Raw genomic sequence first — 22,307 nt, forward strand, 5'->3', positions numbered from 1 at the left:
CAAAAGAAACGAATTTTGAACGAAATAGTTAAATTTTTACGCAAAAAAGCGGGATTACGACTAAAAATATTAATTTTTAACAAAGTAGTTCGACTTTCAAGTAAGTGGTTGAATTTTCAACCAATGAAATGATTTTTCTAACAATAAAATTAATTTTCAACCAAACAAAATAATTCGCTACCAAAAAAATATGAATATTGATCGTAATATATGAATGTCGAACAAAACAGTTGATTTTTTAACAAATCAAGCTGCTTTTCTGTCAAAAACATAAAAAGTTAAATTTTCAGTTAGAAAAAAATTTGAAACTAAAAAAAATAAATAAATAAAAATAGCAAAAAATAGACTAGTTAAATTTGCAGTTAAAAAATTAATTTTTAATCAAAATAAGCAAATTTTCAAAAATACAGTCGAATTTTCAGTCAAATTTTTTTTTAACCAAAAAGATCAATTTTCATCAAAAAATGGAATACTTGGATTTGCAATTGAGAAAATTGATTTCCAATCAAAGCAAACAAATTTTCAACGAAATAAATAAATTTGCAGCCAAAAAGATGAATTTTCAATTAAAAAAATAGTTTTTTTTACAAAAAGGCAAATTTCCAATAAAAAAACATGAATTTTTAACTAGAAAAGAACAATTTTCAAAAAAGAAAATGGAATACTTAAATTTTCAACCAAAAGATGCATTTTTAATGAAAAAAATCATTTTCTATCAAAAAGACAAATTTTCAATACAAAACATGAAATTTCAACTAGAAACAATCAATTTTCAACAAAAAATGGAATAGTTAAATTTGCAAATTTATTTTCAATCAAAGGAAACAAATTTTAAACAAAATATATGAATTTTCAACCAAAAGATGAATTTTTAATGAAAAAATTAATTTTCTACCCAAAAGTTAAACTATTTGTTTGAAAGTTGAACAACATGCTGAAAATTGTTTTTATTAGTTAATGATTCATCTCTTTGGTTAAAAATTTTACTATTTTGTGAAATTTTTTTTTTTAATTTAAAAGAAAATTAAAACTTAAAATTTTAACATTTTATTAGTAGTTTAACATTTATTTATTTGGTAGTTTATTGTCATTTTTTGTAGAAAATGAATCTTCTTGGTTGAAAATTCAAGTACTTGGTTTGAAAATTGATCTACTTTCTTAAAAATGATTGGTTTTGTTTTCTTGAAAATCAACCTTTTCTACTCTACCTATAAATTTTACATTTTTCCTTTAAAATCAATCGTTTTTATTTTAAAATACAATTACTTGACTTAAGAATTAAACTGCTTTGTTAAAAATTCTATCATTTTGTAGAAAACTCCTTTCGTCATAAATTTAACTATTTGGTTGAGAGTTAGATTTTTTGTTGAAAATTAGAAATTTCTGGTTAAAAATTCAACAGATTTCTCGAGAATTTACCTTTTGACTGAAAAATCTTTCCTGGTTGACATGTTGTTTTTTTTAGGACTTTTATCTTTTTTTTGTTTGTTAAAAATGCGACTTTTCTTGATTGAAAATTCAACTGCTTGGTTGAAATTTGAACTACTTTGTTTAAAAAAAAAACCATTTTATTTGTTGAAGCTCCATACATTTAGTCAGAAATTTAACTGCTCTGTTAAAAATTATTATTATTTTTTCCAATCAGTTTTTTCAATTTCAAATTTAAATACTAAATTTTTTATTAAAAATTGATCGTTTTTCGTTTAAAATTCCACTTTTTGGCTTAAGAATTAAAACTGCTTTGTTGAAAATTCGTATTTTTGGGTTGAAAATTCTTTATTTTATAGAAAATTCTAGCCTATTCATAGAATATTCAACTATTTGATTGAAAATAAAGGTTTTTTTTTAATTCATATTTTTAGGTTAAAAATTCTACTTTTTATTGAGAATTCACTTTTGCGATTTGAAAATGTAACCATCACGTTAAAAAAATTTTTTCTCTCTTAACTGAAATATTTTTAATGGTTAAAATATCGTGTTTTTGGTAGACATTTTTTTTTTGAACTATTATATTTTCTGTTGAGAATTCATCTGTTTTATGAAAATTCAACTTTTCGAGTTGAAAATTAAACTGTTTTTGGTTGATGCTTAATCTTTTTTTATTAAAAATTCCACCATTTGATTAAACATTCATCCTTGCAAGTTGAAAATTAAATTTTTTTTTAAAGTTCAACTTACCTGTCGAAAATTCGTTTATTTCCTTGAAATTTAAAATATTTAAGTTAAAAATTCATTTGATTGCTGTTTGAAATTCCACTTTTTATTTAAAATTTAGATTTCTTGATTGATAATTAATCTTTTCGGGTTTAAAAATCAACTGCTTTCTAAAAAACTGGCATTTTTAGTTTAAAAATTAATATTTTGTTTGTAAATGTTTCGCGAGATTCAATCGTTTTGTTGAAATTTTAACTATTTTGTTAAAAAGTAATCTTTTTTTATCGAAAATTTCTGATGATTATAAATTTTTGTTATAAAATTTAAGTCTTTGGTTGTCAATTAAACAATTTGGTTCAAAAGTTATCTGTTTTGTTTGAAGTCTTTTGCAGAAAATTAATCGCTTTTAATTTAAAATTCAAATATAAATGTTTGAAAATTCAACTATTTTGTTGAAAATTCGTTTCTTTTATTTAAAAATTTATCTTTTTTAGTCGAAAATTCATGTATTTTGCTAAAAATTCGACTTTTTTCGTAGGAAATTAATATTCTTATTCTTACAAGTTCAACTATTTTGTTGAAAAGTCATGTATTTTGTTCAAAATTAATCTTTCTTGGTTTAAAATTAACTTTTTTGTCGAAAATTCATCTTTTGTTTGGAAAATTTAACAATTGAGATGATTTTTCTATTTATTTACTTATTACTTTATTTGTCTTTTCTTCTTTAAAAATCTCTTATCGTAAAATTCGATTTTCTTTTATTTAAAAATTCAACTAATCGAAAATTAATCTGCTTTGGTTGATTATTATACTATTTTGTTGAAACTTCGTATTTTTCGTTGAGAATTCATCTTCTTGGTTAAATTTTACTATTTGTAATTTAAAATTAAAATATTTTTTTTTGAAAAATCTAATATTACATTATTTGGTGAAAATTCAACGTTTCTGTTTGAAAATGTATCTCTTTGATTACAATTTTATCTTTGTTTTTGAAAATAGATATTTTGTAAATCAAAATTAAACTCTTTGGTAAAAAAGTCAACTATTTTGTTAAAAATGCGATACATTTCAACTTCAAGTCTCGAGAATTTAAAGACTTTCATATTGAATTAAAATTGATTTGATTATTATTCCTAACATTCCCCTATTTTCGCGAAAAATCACCCGATTTCCCCTCTTTTGAGAGCATTTTCGACTCTGAAGTTTCTTTTACTTAAATTATCTATTTTAATTTAAAGGTGTAATCGCCGGATATGATATGACACCGGAAGCAGCTTTAACAAAACTCTCCTACGTTCTTTCAAAAAAAGAATGGGATACGGAAAAAAAACGTGAGATGATGCAGACAAATTTGAGGGGCGAGTTAACTGGAGGAAAACCACCGAGTATGAAAGATTGGGACCTTATTGATGCTGTCGCACAATCTCTGAATGTCAGTTCTCCAAGCGAACGTTACGAGCTAGTTTCAATTTTATTTCCCGCGATGCTAAACGCAGCGGTTATTGCTCGAGATATCAAAAAACTTGAATCCTTTCAAGAATACGTGAGTTATTTTATTATTTTGTTTCTATTCAATTATATACAAGGGATAATCCATAAATTACGCTACAAATTGTAGGATATTTTTGCTCCCCCCCCCCCACCCCGGCCATAAAGAAGACTTAAAAAAAATTTGAATTTGTAACAATATAATTAAATTTTTAACAGAATAATTGAACTTTTAACTAATTTTAGTTTACTTTTGAAAAAAAATGAATTCTCAACCGAAGATTTAATATTTCTTATTTCATGTATGAGTGTATAAATTTTAAATGCGAACGTACTAACTTAAAAAAAATAGTTAAACTTTCGACTAAAAATGTGAACTCAACAAAATAGTTGAATTTTAGACCTAAAAAAATGAATTTTCAAAGATTGTAATTTTAAATGAAGAAAGCTAATTTTTCATTCAAATAGTTGAATTTTTAATAGGAAAAAATTATTTTTCACCAAAAAGACAAATTTTCAATAAAAAACATGAAATTTCAACTAGAAACAATCAATTTTCAATGAAAAATGCAATAGTTAAATTTGCAAATTTATTTTCAATCAAAGGAAACAAATTTTTAACAAAATAAATAAATTTTCATCCAAAAGATGAATTTTTAATGAAAAAAGTAATTTTCTACCCAAAAGTTAAACTATTTGTTTTCTGTCAAAAATATAAAAAGTTAAATTTTCAGTTAGAATAAAAATTTTAAACTAAAAAAAATAAATTGATAAATAAAAATAGCACAAAATAGACTAGTTAAATTTGCAGTTAAAAAATTAATTATCTATCAAAATAAACAAATTTTCAAAAATACAGTCGAATTTTCAGTCTATTCTTTTTTTTCACCAAAAAGATAAATTTTCATCAAAAAATGGAATACTTGGATTTGCAGTTGAGAAAATTGATTTCCAATTAAAGGAAACAAATTTTCAACGAAATAAATTTGCAGCCAAAAAGATAAATTTTTAATGAAAAAAAAAGTTTTTTAACAAAAAAGACCAATTTTCAATAAAAAAACATGAAATTTCAACTAGAAACAATCAATTTTCAATGAAAAATGCAATAGTTAAATTTGCAAATTTATTTTCAATTAAAGGAAGCAAATTTTTTACAAAATAAACAAATTTTCATCCAAAAGATGAATTTTTAATGAAAAAATTAATTTTCTACCAAAAAGTTAAACTATTTGTTTTCTGTCAAAAATATAAAAAGTTAAGTTTTCAGTTAGAATAAAAATTTTAAACTAAAAAAAATAAATTGATAAATAAAAATAGCACAAAATAGACTAGTTAAATTTGCAGTTAAAAAAATTAATTATCAATCAAAATAAACAAATTTTCAAAAATACAGTCGAATTTTCAGTCTATTCTTTTTTTTCACCAAAAAGATAAATTTTCAGCAAAAAATGGAATACTTGGATTTGCAGTTGAGAAAATTGATTTCCAATGAAAGGAAACAAATTTTCAAAAAAATAAATAAATTTTCAGCCAAAAAGATGAATTTTTAATTTAAAAAAAAGTTTTTTTAACAAAAAAGACAAATTTTCAATATAAAACATGAAATTTCAACTAGAAATGGAATAGTTGAATTTGCAAATTTATTTTCAATCAAAGGAAACAAATTTTAAACAAAATAAATGAATTTTCAACCAAAAGATGAATTTTTAATGAAAAAATTAACTTCTTACCCGAAAGTTAAACTATTTGTTTGAAAGTTGAACAACATGTTGAAAATTGTTTTCATTGGTTAATGATTCATCTCTTTGGTTTAAAATTTTACTATTTTGTGAAATTATTTTGTTTTTAAATTATTTTTTTCAATTAAAATTTTATAATTTCATTAATAGTTTGACATTTATTTATTTGGTAGCTTATTAGTCTTTTTTTGTAGAAAATTAATCTTCTTGATTGAAAATTCAACTACTTGGTTGTAAATTGAACTACTTTCTTAGAAATTATTTGTTTTGTTTTATAGTTACACTTTCAGAATAAAGAGTTAATTTTAAATAAAATAACGAATTTTTTATCAGTTAAATTGATTTAAAAAAACATTTTAATAAAAAAAGTTAAATCCATAGCCAAACAGATGAATTTTTGGAAAGAAGATTAATTTTCTCCACAAAAAGTCGCATTTCGAACAAAATACATGGATATTCTACAAAATAGTTGGATTTTCCACACGGCACTATGAATTTTCGACAAAAAAAAAGAATTTTATAGAAAGTAATTGATTTCTTAAACCAGTAGATTAATTTTCCACCAGATAGTTGACTTTTCAACAAAATAAATTAATTTTTCAACCAAAAAATAGAATAATTACATTTTCAGTTTAAAAAATTAATTTTGCAGAAAATTAAAATTTTCTATTACTTTGATTGGGCCAAAAAATAAGAATATGTAACAAAATAGTTAAATCCACGAACAAAAAGATGAATTAAAAAAAAGATTATTTTTCTGTCCAAAAACTCGAATTTTCAACAAAATACGTGACTTTGCCATAAAAGAATTTAATTTTCCACCAAGAACGAAGAATAAAAAAAATGAATTTTCTACCAAAATAGTTAGATTCTCAACCTAATAGCTGAATTTTCAACAAAAGGTGTTTCTTTTTCAACCAAAAATAGAATAGTTACATTTTTAGTTTAAAAAATTAGTTTGCAAAATGAAATATAATTTTCTATTACTTTAATTGGGCAACAAAATACGAATATGTAACAAAATAGTTGAATCCACGGCCAAAAAGATGAATTAAAAAACAAAGATTATTTTTCTACCCAAAAAGACGAATTTTCAACAAAAAAATAAATATATTTTCTACAAAGTAGGTGAGTTTTTAAATCAGTAGTTTAATTTTTAACAAAATAGTTGAATTTTCTACAAAATAGTTAGATTTTCAACCTAATAGCTAAATTTGCAACAAAAGAAACTAATTTTTCAATAAAAAATGAATTAGTTTTAATTTTTAGTTAAAGAAATTAATTAAAAAAAAATTTTCCATTACTTTAATTGGGCCAAACGGCGAAAGGACTAATTAAAAAAAAAACAGTTAAATTTTCGACTAAAAATTTTAATTGAACAAAATAATTGAATTTTAGACCTAAAAAAAAATTAATTTTCAAAGAATGTAATTTTCAATGAAGAAAGCTAAATTTTCAACGAAATATAATTTTTTAACAAAAAATGGAATTGTTACACTTTCAGATTAACGAGTTAATTTAAAAAAAAATGTTATCAATTAACTTGAATCAAAAAAGACATTTTAACAAAACAGTTAAATCCATAGCCAAAAAGATGAATTTTTGGAAAGAAGATACTTTCTTCTCCAAAAGACGCATTTTGAACAAAATACATGGATATTCTACAAAATAGTTTAATTTTCCACCCGGAACGATTCAACAAAAAAAAGATGAATTTTCTACAAAGTAATATATTTTAAAATCAGTAGTTTAATTTTTAACTAAATAGTTGAATTTTCTACCAAAATAGTTTAATTTGCCCCCTAATTGTGAAATTTTCAATAAAAGAAATTAATTTTTCAACAAAAAATGGCAAAGCTACATTTTAGCAGTTTAAAAAATTAATTTTTCAGAAAATAATAATTTTCTATTACTTTAATTAAACCAAAAAAGACGACTATGTAACAAAATAGTTGAATCCACGTCCAAAAAGATAAATAAAATAAAAAATATTATTTTTCTATCCAAAAAGAGAAATTTCAACAAAAGACGTGACTTTGCCACAAAAGAATTTAATTTTCCACCCGGAACGAAGAATTTTCAACAAAAAAATGAATTTTCTACAAAATGGTTTAAATTTAAAATAAATTGATTTTTTAAATCAGTAGTTTAATTTTTAACGAAATAGTTGAATTTTCTACCAAAAAAGTTACATTTTCAACCAAATAGCTGAATTTTCAACAAAATATATTAATTTTTCAACCAAAGTTAAATTCACAGCCAAAAAGAAGAATTACGAAAAAAGAAGATTAATTTTATAACAAAAAAAAGAAGAATTTTCTACAAAATACATCAATTTTCCATAAAACGATTGAATTTTTCAACCAAAAATCAAATAGTTGTATTTTCTATTAAAACAGTTGCATTTTTAACCTAATAGTTAAATTTTTAACAAAAAACAAATTTTTCAACCGAAAATGGAATAGATAAATATTCAGTTCAAGACATTAATTGTTAATAAAAAAAATTAATTTTTCACCAGTTAAATTGAACCAAATAAGACTATTATTTTTAACAAAATAGTTCAATTTTCTACAATAAAGGGGAATTTTGTACCCGACACTGTGGATTTTCACCAAAAAAGTTAATCTTCAACCAAGTAGTTAATTTTCTAAATAAATCGTTTAAATTTTCACCACATAGTTTAAGTTCTTAGCAAAATAATTAAATTTTCACCAAAAAAGATCCATTTTGAACCAATTAGTTGACTTTTTAAATAGAAAAGATAAATTTTCAATTAAAAATATAAATTTTCAACCATTAATGGCATAGTTATATTTTCAGTTTAAAAAATAGTTAAATTTTCCACTCATAAGGTAGGTTTTCGACGAAAATGATAAATCTTCACATAAAAAATTTTTGTTTTTACAAAATAATTCAACTTTCAACCAGGTAGTTGAATGAAAATGAATTCTCAACAAAAAGTGCAATTGATTATAAATATTTTATTCAAAAAAGATTTTAATATAAATAAAAACAATTTAACGTAACAAAAAATGGAAATATTCAATTATACTTAGCCTCGTTCTTCGATGATTACGTACGTAGTACGTCTTCGCTTCGCGATGCGCCACAACTTTCAGATTTATAACAGAGAGAAAAAACCTCTAGTTTCCTCTCTCTCGTGTTTCGTGTTCCTAGCCTCATAAACGATTCGTTGTGCGCGGTAGCCAAACGGCACAGAGTGAAAGTATATTTTTTTCGTATTATTTTAAAGATTAATTGAGTTTCGTGAAAAGAAAATGGGAAAATCAGAATAGCTGATTGCTGAGCTACTGAAGCAAATTCAGGAGCTGCAGCAATATGTGAGGAAGAGGCCTAAAAAGAAACATGGGTATCGACGCTCTCGATATCCACGGCGGCCATGTTCGCGTGGAAAGAGAGACTGCTCTAAGAACAGAAGTCGATCTAGCAGCGTTTCCAGGAGACGTTGCAGAGCGAGATCCCGCTCACATCGTCGAGGAAGAGCGGCTCGGATCTCAGTATCGGGCTCTTCAAGCAGAAACAGTAGCCATACATCGAGATCGTCGAGATCACCCGCTGGATCTCTTCATCCCCGCAGCAAATCCTGGACCAGTAGAAGATCTTCAAGCAGATCTCATACACCACGGGAATCGAAATCAGTTCAAATATAATTTCGGACCCTTATGGTCGGGACTGTACAGCCGACGTATCAATTCCGACTTTTACAGTCGATATATCAATTCCGACTTTTACAGTCGATGTACCAATTCCGATTTTTACAGTCGATGTATCAATTCCGATTTTTACAGTCGATGTATTAATTCGACTTTTACAGTCGATGTATCAATTCCGACTTTTACAGTCGATGTATCAATTCCGACTTTTAAAGTCGATGAATCAATTCCGACTTTTACAGTCGATGTATTAATTCCGACTTTTACAGTCGATGTATCAATTCCGTCTTTTACCGTCGATGTATCAATTCCGATTTTTACAGTCGATGTATCAATTCCGACTTTTACAGTCGATGTATCAATTCCGACTTTTACAGTCGATGAATTAATTCCGACTTTTACAGTCGATGAATCAATTCCGAATTTTACAGTCGATGTATCAATTTCGATTTTTACAGTCGATGTATCAATTCGACTTTTACAGTCGATGTATCGATTCCGACTTTTAAAGTCGATGAATCAATTCCGACTTTTACAGTCGATGTATTAATTCCGACTTTTACAGTCGATGTATCAATTCCGTCTTTTACCGTCGATGTATCAATTCCGATTTTTACAGTCGATGTATCAATTCCGATTTTTACAGTCGATGTATTAATTCGACTTTTACAGTCGATGAATTAATTCCGACTTTTACAGTCGATGTATCAATTCCGACTTTTACAGTCGATGAATCAATTCCTACTTTTACAGTCGACGTATTAATCCGACTTTTACAGTCGATGTATTCCGAATTTTAAAGTCGATGTATTAATTCCGACTTTTACAGTCGATGAATTAATTCCAACTTTTACAGTCGATGTATCAATTCCGACTTTTACAGTCGATGAATCAATTCCTACTTTTACAGTCGATGTATTCCGAATTTTAAAGTCGATGTATTAATTCCGACTTTTACAGTCCATGTATTAATTCCGAATTTTAAAGTCGATGTATTAATTCCGACATTTACAGTCGATGAATTAATTCCTAATTTTACAGTCGATGTATCAATTCCGACTTTTACAGTCGATGAATCAATTCCGAATTTTACAGTCGATGTATTAATTCCGACTTTTACAGTCCATGTATTAATTCCGAATTTTAAAGTCGATGTATTAATTCCGACATTTACAGTCGATGAATTAATTCCTACTTTTACAGTCGATGTATCAATTCCGACTTTTACAGTCGATGAATAAATTCCGAATTTTACAGTCGATGTATTAATTTCGATTTTTACAGTCGATGAATTAATTCCAACTTTTGCAGTCGATGTATCAATTCCGACTTTTACAGTCGATGAATCAATTCCGACTTTTACAGTCGATGAATTAATTCCAAATTTTACAGTCGATGTATTAGTTTCGACTTTTACAGTCGATGAATTAATTCCGACTTTTACAATCGATGTATCAATTCCGACTTTTACAGTCGATGTATTAATTCCGACTTTTACAGTCGATGTATTAATTCCGAATTTTAAAGTCGATGTATTAATTCCGACTTTTACAGTCGATGAATTAATTCCAACTTTTATAGCCGATGTATCAATTCCGACTTTTACAGTCGATGAATCAATTCCGACTTTCCCAGTCGGTTCTTTCTGACCACGTTTTTACGCCTGATCGATGTAATTTTTCCCGACTTTCAGTAGTCGGAATATTTATTTTTCACAACCATATTACACAAAACTGTTCTTAACAGGGGAGAAAAATTCAGACATTAACCTTGAAGATGGCCCTCCAAAGCAGCTATTGACCAAAGAGATTTTGGAAATAATTGGAGTGAACCCGGTTGATGTAACACTGAAAGAAACAGTCTTTCGTGCAGATATTGTGGACAGATGGGGTCCCTTGTTAGCTGTGGGGCTCAAAAAAGAAGACAGGGAGAACCTAGCACTAAAGTTCTCGCTAAAAGGTCCGCTCCCTTTGGAAGCTCCGTTATTGAATCCAGAAGTGGAGACCTACCTCCAAGAAAACGAGAAAAAGCGGGACAAGGGTTTCGCTGAAAGGCAAAATAAAATCGGCTTGACGATGGTTGCTGTCGGCCAAGCAATAAACTCTCTCATGGATGAAAACGTGGAAGTGAACAAGCTCAAGTTACTGGGTACGCTTTGGGACGCAGAAAAAGTCTTGGCAGATCTTCATCAAAAACATTCCCAGACACGTAAAGCGTTCATCATCCCGACTATATCATCAAACGTGAGGCACATCCTGGATAAAACCAAAACAGACCTTCTGCTCTATGGTGAGAACCTTAGCGATAAGCTTAAAGAGGGCAAGATCATCCAGAAGACTGGAGAGGAGTTGCATGTGAAATCTAAGCCGAAACCAAATAACAGCAAACCTAAGAATTTAAACTGGAATAGCCCGCCTGCGCGACAACCTCCGAAGGCGGGCTACAGGACCAAGAGTCAGCAGAACTCGAACAAATCAACGAGGAGTTCATCGAATGCGCACCACAGTTCCTCGAGGACCAGAGGTCGCCGATACCCTCACAACAGTCACCGATACTAGAGGTAAGCATTGTAGCAGGAAGGCGTTTTTTCAAGGAGAAATGGCGCAAAATCACGCATGACAAATTCGTACTTAATTGTGTTGCTGGTTATAAAATTATTACTAATACAATAGTGTAACAGTTTCGGGGACCTCGGGAGCCACAACGCGAACAAATTGAGATTGACGAGTATAAACTGGCTATTCAACAACTCATTAAAAAAGGAGCGATTGTTGAGTGCACTTATTTTCTTAGGTCTAAGAAAGACGGCTTGAAAAAGTTCATCATAAATTTAAAGGCGTTCAACAAATATGTGGACCCACCACATTTCAAATTAGAGGATATCAGGACGGCCACAAAACTGGTAACTCCGGGAGCATTCATGGCCGATCTGGATCTGCAGGACGCATTTCTTTTAGTTCCGGTCCACGAAGACAGCAGAAAATACCTGCGTTTTTCGTTTCAAGGCTCGACTTTCGAGTTTACATGCTTACCTTTCGGTTTTGCTTGAGTTCCTTCATTTTCACCAAGGTTATGAAACCGGTTATCCATACACTATGAACAGATTCGCGAATTCGCTCGCCTGATCGGATCATTAGTCGCGGTTTCGTCAGGGGTCGAATACGGCTCGGTACACATAAAAAGGTTAGAATATGCAAAAAATGCAGCATTAATACTTCATGACAACAATTTCGACAATCACTTGTATATAAGCAAAGCCCTGACGAAAGATTTTGATTGGCGGATAAACGTCTTGCCTTCAACAAATAGGAAGATAAGGACAAATGTTTTTGAAAAAGAAATTTTCTCCGACGCATCGTTGTCTGGCTGGGGCGCGTATTCCGAAGGTTACACGGCAAGAGGTCTATGGAATAAGGAAGAATGTCAAAATCATATAAATCATTTAGAACTATTGGCAGCTTTCTTTGCACTAAAAAGCTTTGCATCCGACGTGAGAAACTGCGAAATATTGTTGAGGATGGACAACTCAACAGCAATCTCTTATGTGAATAAGATGGGTGGTACATATGTTAGGGCACTTAACGAGGGTGCTCGAGAAATCTGGGAGTGGTGCGCTGAACGGGGCATTTTGCTATATGCTTCGTATATTCCATCAAAAGAAAATAAAGAGGCCGATAAAGAATCAAGGATAGTGAAAATCGACACGGAATGGGAATTAAATAACCAAACATTTAAAAAAATCATTAACAAGTTTGGAAAGCCAGAGATCTATTTGCTTCAAGAAATAATAAGAAGTGCGATTTGTACTGCGCTTGGCACAGGGATCCCGAAACTGACCTCATTGATGCGTTCACAAAGAATTGGCACCACTGGGTTTTCTACGCTTTTCCATCTTTTTCATTAATATTTAAAACTTTGAAGAAAATTGCCACGGACAAAGCAGAAGGGTAACTCATTAACATTTAATCCCAAATGCTTTCATCACTCGCACCATCTACAATGAAGCAGTACGGATCTGCTTTGAAACCTTGGTGGAATTTTTGTAATAGGCTGAATTTGGACCCCTTTCAAGCGAGTGAAATTTCAGTACTAAGATTCCTCACCGAAAAACACAAAGAGGGCGCAGTCTACGGCTCCCTGAATTCAATGAGATCGGCTATAGCATTAATTCAAGGACGAGAGCTCGAGGGCAACGCGAACCTTAAAAGATTTTTCAAAGGGATATACCGCCTAAATCCACCAAAACCAAATTATACGAAAATTTGGAACACAGTCTTACAAAAAATGGAAGAATTTTTTCCCCTTGAAAACCTCAACCTGAATCAACTCACCCAAAAACTGATCATGCTCTTGGCTTTGTCGACTGCGCAAAGGGCGCAAACCCTGGGTTTCATTAAACTACCAAATATCGAAGAGACCAACGAGGATTTTGAAATAAAAATTGCGGATTTCATTAAAACCATTACACTAAGAAGATACATACAAGTAACAAGCAGTATCAGGAACAAGACCACCAACCTGCTAATCACAACAAAAAAGCCCCACACTGCAATGACTGCTCAAACGATAAGCAGCTGGCTTAAACTGACTCTACAAGAAGCTCGTTTAGGAAACTTCTCAGGACACAGCACCAGGCACGCTGGAGCATCAGCAGCCTTCAAAGAAGGACTCAACATCAACATTTTAAAGAGCGCAGCAGGATGGTCGGATAAGTCTCGGACTTTTGACATTTTTTATAACAGACCAATATCCAAACAAGGTGAGAACGTAGCAACAAAAGTGTTGGGCAGCGCCTTTAGGCAAAAAATTGGTGGGCGAAATGAACCGTAGAAATAGGATTAATTTTTTCTGTTTTTTCTGACAATAAAAAAAAATTTGTTTTAACTCTGAACATCTACGTACGTAATCATCGAAGAACGAGGCTAAGTATAATTGAACGATCAAACGAACTTATCTAAGTGAAGTTCGATCACAATTATACGATCGCCTCGTTCGAGATGATTAAACTCCCACCCTTACAATATTGAAGAAACCCAACCCTAAACAACAAATTTTTAAATTCCTTATCAACTCTAAACGTTATGAGGCTAGAAACACGAAACACGAGAGAGAGAGAGAGGAAACTAGAGGTTTTTTCTCTCTGTTATAACTCTGTAAGTTGTGGCGCATCGCGAAGCGAAGAGGTACTACGTACGTAATCATCGCAGAACGAGGCTAAATATAATTGCGATCGAACTTCACTTATGTAAGTTCGTTTGATCGTTCAATAAAATAGTTCAAGTTTGAACTAAAGAGATGAATTTTCCACGAAAAAGATTAATTTTTAACTGAGAAGATTAATTTTTTACAAAAAGACACGAATTTTCAACAGAATATATCAATTTTCAACTAAAAAAGATCAATTTGAATCAATTAGTTGATTTTTGAAGAAAAAGCTAAATTTTTAACTAAATATGTAATAGTTAAATTTTAAGTTAAAATAGTTAATTTTAAACTAAAAGTGAAATGAATTTTTTATTTTAAATAAATACAAAAAAATTAACTTTTGTCTGGAGTATTTTTTTATGTCGCCCATAAAATATCCTGCGCCAGGGTGGCCGCTGGACCGTGAAACCGAGAATTTTTTGAGACCGGGAAAACCGGGAAATGACAGTAAATTTTTTTTACCGGGAATTTGACAAATCTGTAGAAGAAAAATCTGTCCCTGTTCGATTTCAACAGTTTTTAAATAATTATTTGAATTTTAATGTTTTTTCAATTATGCTATTATTTAGCTTGAAATGCGTAATTTAAAATTTTTGTAGTCTAAAAATTTTCCATTTAAAATGTTTATTTCTAAGCTGACATTTTTTATTTCAAGAATTTTTAAATGCTTTCTTAAAGACTTGAAGAAATAAAAAATAAAAGCCTTTGTTGTTGGAAATTTTAGATGAAAAACATTTTTATTTAATAAATAAATAATTTTTTTAATTTATCTGTACTTTAAGTAATAAAAAGTGAACACAAATGATTCGATAAAACGACTTTAAACCAGTTCAAAATTTAGGAATTTTTAGACTCTAACGTTAAAACTTAAACGGTTTCAATTTGAAAGTCTCATTCATTAAACAAATGTGAACGTGTGACTGGTAGTTTATAAACTATTTTCAACTTAAAAATAACTTAATAATAATATATGCTTAATTAAAGGATTTTGTTAAATTTAAAATATTGTCTGTCTTTGTCGAAAATATTCCATTTTTAACCCATTCAAATTGAAAATTTTAATTAAAAAAAAGATTAATTATTTTATATTTAGCAATATTTGCATTTCTATTCAAGATAAGTGAATTGAAAGCAAATATTTAAAAGTAAAGGATCTTTAACTGAATTGTTTGACATAGAAAACCTGGAATCGTTAAAATTTCGAAAAATGAATAATTTGTAAGTGAAATTTTGATGTATAATTTACAAACGAACATTCTTAAAAAAAATTTGAGTAATTTTAAGAGATATTTAGGACTTTTAAAAAGATTAAAAATTATCATGCAAATTTTAGAAAGTTTTCTTAAAATCGTCTAGAAACTTTTTTGAAAAATTTTTTTCAATCTTTGAAAAACTTTTTAAATATTCTCTTAAATAATTTTTCAAAATGAAAAATTATTATTTTTTTTTTAATCTGCGAAAATCTACATTTTGTTCTATATCAGGTTATCATTTCAAGTTTTATTTAGGTTTGAATCTTTTCAAAACTTTTACATATCTCTTAAAATTACTCAAATTTCGCCTACAAATAACAAAGGTTCAATTGTTATTTATACATCCAAATTGTAAAGAAATTTTTTAAAATTTGCAGGATTTACTGAAAATTGTAGAAAAAAATTAATTAATTTTGACAGATATTTACAAGTTCTGAAAAAGTTTCCAAATTAATTTTAAATTTATAAAAAATTTAAAACAACTTCGAGATTTCTCAAGATTTTGAAATAAAATTTTGAAGCTTTCCAAAGATGTTTAAACTATTTAAAAAGAAAATAATTGAATTTCTAATTTAAGTAGTGGTCAGTTAAAATTTCTTCAATTTTTCAATATTTGCTGTTTCTAGCTTAACATTCCTTAAAATTATATAATTTTGAAAATTTTAAAGATCATTCATTGATTTTTTAATGTAGAGCATTGAAAATGATAACGTGGATTTATATTTTTTTATATTGAAAAATGTTAGTACCTTCAATTTTATACGCGTAAATTATTGAGCATTTGAATACAAAATTTTTAAATTAAAAACTTTTAAATTTCATATTTAAAAGTTTAAAATTTAACAGTTCCGCTTTGAGTGCTTTCATTTGCAGCTCAGTTTTTATTAGCTCAAGTGAAAATTTGTTTAGCTTTAGTGTTCCATTTTTTTAATTTCATCGACCGTGAAAAATGTTTGCGAAATAGAAAAAAAAAAACCGGGAATAAATTTCGTCGATTAAAACGGCCACCCTGTATGTTAAAAATATTAAAAGATTAAAAAACTGCTATGTGAATTGTAATGGTCAGAGAAAATGAAAACTTGGTAAAGAAAAAATCAGCGAATTTTGAAAATGAAATTTTCACCCTACAAAACATGTATTATTATAAATACAAAGAATTTCCATTAGTTTTAACTCCCATATATAATTATTTCTGTAAATCTCTAAAAAAAGAGGGTGAATTGAAATAAAATTGGTACACAGGGTGCAGATATTTCCCAGAAGGATGCGGATGGACGAACGGCTTTGCACATTGCTTGCTGCGAAGGCGACCTTTCTGTTGTTCGGCGTCTTTTGATAATGGGAGCTAATGTCCACGCAAAAGATAGATTTAATCGCACTCCTTTGATAGACGCAATAGAATATGATCATCAGGAGGTAATGAGAGACGAAGACAAAAAATTCCCGGTCGAGTGGCCTCTATGATTCTCTTTAATTATTTATTTTATTTTTATTATTTCCATTTTATTTTATTTTATGATCTATAATCGAAGCGTTGGCCATTTGATTGATCTAAAAATTAGGGAAATGTCAGGGAAGTTTAAAGAAAAAAAAATGGAAAAAGTCAAGGAGTCGCGAAACCGGGAATTTTATGAGGCCGGGAAAAACCAGAAAATGACAGTAAATTTATTTTATGAACAGAAAATTTTTCAAACTTAGGAAAAAAATCTTCAAGTTTGATTTTAACAGTTTTTTTAATAATCATTTAAATTTTTATCTTCTATTTATATTTTTATTTATTTATCTAATGCGTAATTCTAAAATCTTTCATTTACCAATTTTCCATTCTGGATTTTAATTTTGAAGTGTACATTATTCTTTTAAAGAATTTTAAAATGCAGTTTCAAAGACTTGAAAATTAAAAATTAGAAGCGTTTGAAATCGTACAATTTTGGATAAACAACCGGTTGAGTTATTCAAATGTGAATATAAATTATAATGATTTTTTCAATTGAACTATACATTAAGGCATAACAAGTTAACAATAATTTATTTTACAAGACGTGCCATTCCTATAAAAAATTCGAGTAAGTTGAAGAGATATTTAGAAGGTCGAAAAAGATAAAAAATTAATTAAAAATTTGAAATGATTTCAAATAATTTAAACGAAGTGTCTACGTATACCGACAAAATCCGGCTATTCGTAACAAAATTTCAATGCAAATAGCCCACGGCCTAATTAAAAAAATATCTGTATAGATTTTTGCAGATTTCGAAGAAAAAATATAGAAGCTTTTTAAGAATGATGAAAGGCTTCAACATAATAAGAAACATTTTTTTTAAGATTCCTAGGAAAAGTAAAAATGATTTTTTATCTTGAAAAATGAATTTTAAGATAATATTTAAAAATATTTAAATTTAAAAACGTTTAGAAATTCTGAAAAAGTTTCAAAAATAATTTAAAATTTGAATAAATGTTTCAAGATTTTGACATAAAATTTTCAAGCTTTTTAAAGATTTTTCAATCATTAAAAATGAAAATAATTTAACTTTTAGTTTTAAAAATGTTCAATTTATAAAAAAATGTAATCGTTCAATTTTTAACATATCTAGCTTACAATTGCTTTAAATGATTTGCAGCTCAGTTTTTATTACTTGAAATTGGAAATTTTTTAGCTTTTGAACTCGAACTTTTTAGTTTCAGTGACCGTGAAATCAAAGGATTTCAAATCATTTGAAATATTTTAGGCGAAATTAAAGGACTCCAAAGATTTTTTAATAGAGTTGAAAAAATTGAAGGGGCTTCAAATAATTTGAGTGATTTTAGTGTATTTTTAAAATATCCAAGGAATTTTCAAGAGACTTAAAAAGTGTTAAAAGAATTTAAGAGATTTTCAATTTTTTATGGTATTTGTTTTAATTAAAGGAATTTTTATGAGCTTTAACAAGTTCTAAGGGGTCATAAAGGATTAGAAATATTTTAGGGTATTTTAAAGATTGCATGGAATTTTAAATAAATTTTAATCATTTGAATGGATTCTAAAAGATTTTAAATCTTTGCGGATATTAAAAAAAACCAAGGAATTTTCAAGAACTTTAACACGTTCCAAGAATAATATTTGACAAATTTTTCTAATTCGAAAGAATTTTTAAGAGCTTTAAAGTGTTGCAAGGCATTTCGCTTTTTTAGGAAAATAGTCAAGGAAATTTAAAAATATTTCAAGAAATTTTGAATCGAGTTTAATCATTTCAAGGGATTCCAAAGTATTTTAATTCTTTTAGGGTATGTTTAAACATTCCAAGGAATTTCCAATTTGTTTCAGGAATTTAATTTGATTTTGAAGGATTTGAAAGATTTTAGGAATTTTTAAAAATCCAAGGAATATTCCAGAGCTTTCCAAAGTTTCGAGAGATTTCAAAAGATCTGTAATATTTTAGAGTATTTGTCAAGATATTTTATATATTTTACGGTATTTTAAAAGATTTCAAGGAATTTTGAATAAATTTATGTAATTTAAAGGGATTCCAATGTTTAAAAAATCGAAGGAATTTTCCAGAGAGATTTTAAAGGATTTGACATTTTTGAGAATTCTTTTTTAAATTCCGAAGTATTTTTATGAGCATTAAAAAGTTTGGAAGGTTTTCAAAAGATTCGAAATATGTTAGGGTTTTATTCAAAGATTTCAAAGAATTTTAAATAAATTTCTATTATTTGAAGGGGTTCCAAAGGATTTTAAATATTTTATGATGCTTTTAAAACATTCAACGAATTTTTAAAACAGATTTTAAAGGATTACAAATTTTTTAGAGTACTTTTTTAAATTCCAAAGAATCTTTATGAGCATTTAAAAGTTTTAACGGTTTTCAAAGGATTCGAAATATTTTAGAGTGTTTTAAAAGATTCAAAGAAATTTTTAATAAATTTTAATAATTTGAAGGAATTCCAAATGATTTTTAATATTGTTTGTATTTTAAAAATTCCAAAGAATTTTTAGTAAATTTTTGTAATTTGAAGGAATTCCAATGTTTAAAAAATCAAAGGAATTTTTAAGAGAGATTTTAAAGGATTTGACATTTTTGAAAATACTTTTTTAAATTTCGAAGTATTTTTATGAGCATTAAAAAATTTTCAACATTTTCAAAGGATTCGAAATATGTTAGGGCTTTATTAAAAGATTTCAAAGAATTTTTTTTATAAATTTCTATAATTTGAAGGAATTCTCGAAGGATTTTAAATATTTTAAGATGTTTTCAAAAAATCCAAGGAATTTTCAAGAGAGAATTGAAAGGATTTACATTTTTTGAGGGTATCTTTTTAAATTCCGAAGTATTTTTATGAGAATTAAAAAGTTTTGAAGGTTTTCAAAAGATTTGAAATATGCTCGGGTTTTATTCAAAGATTTCAAAGAATTTCTAATAAATTTCTATTATTTGAAGGGATTCCAAAGTATTTTAAATATTTTAAGATGCTTTTAAAACATCCAACGAATTTTCAAAAAAGATTTTGAAGGATTACAAAATTTTAAGAGTACTTTTTTAAATTCCAAAGAATCTTTATGAGCATTTAAAAGTTTTAACGGTTTTCAAAGGATTCGAAATATTTTAGAGTGTTTTAAAAGATTCAAAGAAATTTTTAATAAATTTTAATAATTTGAAGGAATTCCAAATGATTTTTAATATTTTCTGTATTTTAAAAATTCCAAAGAATTTTTAGTAAATTTCAATAATTTGAAGAGATTCCAGAGGATTTTTAGAGATTTTTGGGTATTTTTAAAACTTCCAAAGATTTTTCAAGATCTTTAAAAAATGTTTAAGTAATTTCAAAAGGTTTCAAATACTTAAGGCTATTTTTAAATATCTCAAGGAATGTTGAATAGATTTTAATTTGAAGTTATTCCAAAGAATTTTTAATATTGTAGGGTATTTCTAAAATACATCAGAGATTTTCAATAGATTTATAAATTTTTCAGGGATTTCGAAAGATTTCAAAGGGTTCAATAATTTAAAGTATTTCTGAACGATTTTTTATATAATTTTATTAAAAATTGTTAGCAAAATTTTTTAATATTCGAAATATTTAAAATGCCCTAAAATATTTAAAATCTTTTGAAATCTATTTCAAGTCCCTTAAAATTTTTTAAAGCTCTTGAAATATCCTGGGATTTTAGAAAATGCCCTAAACTTTTGTTAGTTCTTTGAAATCTCTTCGAATTCATGAAACATATAAATAAATCCTTTCAATTTATTAAAATATCATAAAAGTCCATGAAATGAATATAGATCCTCTGAAATCATATGAAATCCCTTACAACTTTTTAAAATATCATAAAATCCCTTAAATTTATTAAAATTCTAGGAAATTCCTGAAAATTTGTTAAATCTCTTAAAAAATCCATGAAATCTTTAAAAAACTTAAAATATTAAAAATTATTTTGTATTATTTTATAAATCCCTAGACAATTTTTAAAGCTCTTCAAATTTTCTTGGAATTTCTAAAAATATCCCAACTGTTTCTTTTAATTCTTTGTCATCATTTCCACTTATTAAAATCTGTAGAAAATATCTTAGATCTATCTTAAATGTCTTAAAATTCTACAAAATGTCTAAATTCTTGTGAATAAATTCCTGGAAATCCATTAAAATATCTTTAAATCCCGTAAAAATAATTTGAAATCCTCGTAAATTGTATAAATTCCCTGGGAATCTTTTAAAATATAATAAAAACCCTTAAACTTATTAAAATCCTTGGATATCTCTCCAAATCTTTGAAATATCTTAAAAATGCCTTGGAATCTTTTAACATACCGCAAAATATTAAAAATGCTTTCGAATTGATTGAAACTCTTTAAAACTTTTTAAAGCTCTTAAAAATTCTTTGGAATTTTTAAAAATCCCCTTAAATTTATGTAATTATTTGAAATCCCTTCGAATTCATAAAATATATAAAGACATTTTTTTTTAATATCATAAAATCTTTAAAAATATTTGGCAATACTTAGAAATATTTTTAAGTATTTTAAATCCTACGAAATTCTTCAATTTTTGTGAGTAAATTCTTTGAAATCCATTCAATTATTATAAAATTCCGTGTCAATCATTGAAATCCTCGGAAATCTTATAAATTTTAATGCATTTTTTTTAAATATCGTAAAATACCTTAAAATGGAAATCTCTTTAAATGCCTCGAAATGTTTTAAAATACCCTAAAATGTTACAAATGATTTTTAATTATTTTGAAATCCCTCGAGGCTTTTCAAATATCTTAAAAATGCCTTTGAATGTTTTAAAATACCCTAAAATGTGTTTTATCTTTGAAATGCCTTCAAATTCATGAAATATATTTAAGAATCCTTCAATTTTTTTAAAATATCCCAAAATTTAAAAAAAATCTTTAGTAATACCTGAAAATATTTGAAAATCATTGTTATTTTGCGAAATCCCTTAATTCTTGTGAATAAATTATTCGAAATCCATTAAAATATTATAAAATCCTGTAGAAATCATTGAAATCCTCGGAAATCTTATAAAATTCCTTTAAATCTTTTAAAAAATCATAAGATCTTTAAAATTCTGTAAAAACTTTAGTAATACCATGAAATATTTGAAATCCTACAAAGTTCCTCAATTCTTGTGAATTAATTCTTTTAAAACTATTAAAATATTATACGAGGTTACTTCAATAAGTCCATAGAATGAAGTATAAAAACAATTTTTTTTGGGTAATTTTTTTTTTATTTTTCAACATAATCTCCTTGGAGCTCTATAAACTTGGTCAATCGCTTTTCAAGTTTTTTTAATCCTTCAGAAAAGTG

At 27.2% G+C, this 22,307-nt stretch overlaps 1 protein-coding gene across 2 annotated transcripts in view; it reads left to right on the forward strand.

Annotated features, from left to right (window-relative positions):
* Positions 1-22,307, forward strand: part of LOC117172828 (L-asparaginase 1-like) — a 45,819-nt gene that overhangs the window by 18,940 nt on the left and 4,572 nt on the right. Inside the window, exons 6-7 of one of the 2 annotated variants that reach the window (XM_033361071.1) lie at positions 3,393-3,697; positions 16,759-16,932. In XM_033361071.1, the coding sequence (XP_033216962.1) occupies positions 3,393-3,697; positions 16,759-16,932 (479 nt within the window). The remainder of the gene's footprint in view (positions 1-3,392; positions 3,698-16,758; positions 16,933-22,307) is intronic. The other variant, XM_033361072.1, reaches the window with a different exon arrangement.

This window comes from Belonocnema kinseyi, chromosome 5 (assembly GCF_010883055.1).
Source record: "Belonocnema kinseyi isolate 2016_QV_RU_SX_M_011 chromosome 5, B_treatae_v1, whole genome shotgun sequence".
NCBI lineage: Eukaryota > Metazoa > Arthropoda > Insecta > Hymenoptera > Cynipidae > Belonocnema > Belonocnema kinseyi.